Below are 830 nucleotides of genomic sequence, written 5' to 3' on the forward strand. Positions count from 1 at the left end.
AGATAGTAGATTAAAGATAGATAGATAGATAGATTAAAGATAGATAGATAGGTAGATTAAAGATAGATAGATAGACGTATATATATATCTGTATTTGTGTGTGTAAGTGAGTTTGATGAGAGATGTAGACACTGCGCATCATTAGAAAGATAGAGAGAGACTGAATAAAGGTTGGTTAATGATAGGTAGAATCAAGATAGAGATATAGAACCGTCGCCTGTGTTTATGCACGGATCTCTACCGACTATATATATATATATATATACATATTCATATAGTTATACATATATATATATACAGATAGGTATATCTATATATATAGACAGATATACAGGTATATATAAATATAGGTATATGACTACTATCTCTCTGATTCTAACCAACTGACATAATGATGGTAAAGTGTGATATACGTCTACCTAGTACCTATATATATATATATATAGGTATAAATCCATTTAGAGAGAACTGCTCTATCCGATTTGGTCGAAAGATGATGAGAATGTAACTTCCTTCTTCTTTTGTTGTCTGTGTGTGTCTTATTCTTTACTTTCTTTTTCTTCTTCAAGAGAAGAGCCGGAGTGTAGGAGAGAATTTCTTCCTCCGACCGAAACCTCTGTATCGCCATGCTCGCTTTCAGAGTGATAAGGATCTAGTACGAGAATTTGATTGAGAGTTAAGAGCAACCACCGAAGAGACTTTTTGTCGCCTCCTCCTGCACTTCCTTCCGGGATGAAAAATTTCCACCGGCGCGACTTGCCTTGCCGACGAACTTTCAACGCTTCAAAGATCTTCACACACGAAGATAGAAAGAAAGAGAAAGACAGAAA

The 830-nt window shown here is 35.2% G+C and overlaps 1 protein-coding gene across 1 annotated transcript in view; it reads right to left on the reverse strand.

Annotated features, from left to right (window-relative positions):
• Positions 1-545: 545 nt before the first annotated feature.
• CSUI_008793 (uncharacterized protein) overlaps positions 546-830 on the reverse strand; it is a gene marked incomplete at both ends in the record, with an annotated part of 1,175 nt that continues 890 nt past the window's right edge. Inside the window, one exon of the mRNA XM_068068918.1 lies at positions 546-791. Coding sequence (XP_067919107.1) covers positions 546-791 — 246 coding nt within the window. The remainder of the gene's footprint in view (positions 792-830) is intronic.

Source organism: Cystoisospora suis (assembly GCF_002600585.1).
Source record: "Cystoisospora suis strain Wien I chromosome Unknown contig_5035, whole genome shotgun sequence".
Classification (NCBI taxonomy): Eukaryota; Apicomplexa; class Conoidasida; order Eucoccidiorida; family Sarcocystidae; genus Cystoisospora; species Cystoisospora suis.